We start from the raw sequence: 1,327 nt of genomic DNA on the forward strand, positions 1-1,327 counted from the left end.
AATTTTTTTTTTTTTTTTTCCCAGCCTATAAACGATTATATTTTAATATAAAGCAGCTACTATCAATATATTCAAATGTAGATATTGAAATTATATAAAACTTTTTCAACACCTTGTTTATTTTTTATTAAAGTGTATAAATAACCGCATGACATAAAATCATTAATTCATGACTCAGTGTAAAATAAAAGTCCAGCCATGAGTTTCTTTAGTGCTAAAAATAAAATTCTGAACTGGTTCTAAGCCTTCACTACAACATATTTGAAAATATTTTTTTTGTATTCACTGGTAGATTTGGTGGCTCCAATACTGATAGTGGCCTAAACTTAGAATGGCCTTTCCTCTCCTTCATTTATGAGAGATGGATGTGGATTTGAAAGAAAGGTGCCAAGGGGCTGGACCAGTTCACACATAATCTCACCTTGTTGGTCGGCTCCAGTTTCAGGGCCTTTTTCAGCACCTCCATTGCCTCTTTGTATTCGCCCTTGTCTGACAGGAGCTGTAAGAGATCAGAGACCCACAGCGTGAACAGTGCCGGAGGACCCACACAGAGAAGAAACGGCAATAATTTAGCTGTTAGATTTTTTTTCCTCCAAAATAATCTAATCTTATCACACATTAAAAATATATTTCTCCTCCTTCCAGGAAATCTCACTCCAATAATCATTTATTGGTTGATGAAGATTAAATAAATTAAGAATTTAGAATTAAAAATTTAAGAATGTAGACAAAATGTCTAGGGTAGTTGATAATTTACTTGAATGTGTGACTGTTGAACTACTTTTGGAAAAAAAGAAGAATGTTGTAATAAACTGTATTTATAGAGCACCTGGAGCCAGGATAGAAAAATTTAATGACTGGATGGAAGAAAATTACTCACCAATAAGTCATAAATTAATGTTCATATGTGGTGACTTTAATATAGATCTGTTGAATCCTAACAAGCACACAGGAACTGAGGAGTTTATTAACACAATATATAGATGCAGTTTATACCCAACAATTACAAAACCAAGTAGATTAACAACCCAGCATGCAACACTAATAGATAATATACTTACCAATGTTATTGACAGCAAAATGTCTAGTGGATTACTTATAAATGATATCAGTGATCATCTACCAGTATTTTTTGGTTATGACTGCCACGTTAGAAATGAAAGGCCAAAAACAAATCTTTTTTATAGGAGGGTGATGTACGAATATGCTGTAAGGAGGCTAAAAGAGGATTTTATGGGGCAAGACTGGGATGCAGTTTACAAAGAGGAAGACTTAGACAAAGCATATGAGCAATTTTTAAATATATTCATGGAAGTATATGACAGGA

General features: G+C 33.2%; 1 protein-coding gene across 1 annotated transcript in view; it reads right to left on the reverse strand.

Annotated features, from left to right (window-relative positions):
- Positions 1 to 1,327, reverse strand: part of fkbp16 (FKBP prolyl isomerase 16) — a 34,095-nt gene that overhangs the window by 2,377 nt on the left and 30,391 nt on the right. The window contains exon 6 of the mRNA XM_020613793.1: positions 422 to 499. Within this exon, the coding sequence (XP_020469449.1) occupies positions 422 to 499 (78 nt within the window). The remainder of the gene's footprint in view (positions 1 to 421; positions 500 to 1,327) is intronic.

This window comes from Monopterus albus, unplaced genomic scaffold (genome assembly GCF_001952655.1).
Source record: "Monopterus albus unplaced genomic scaffold, M_albus_1.0 scaffold5.1, whole genome shotgun sequence".
Lineage (NCBI taxonomy): Eukaryota > Metazoa > Chordata > Actinopteri > Synbranchiformes > Synbranchidae > Monopterus > Monopterus albus.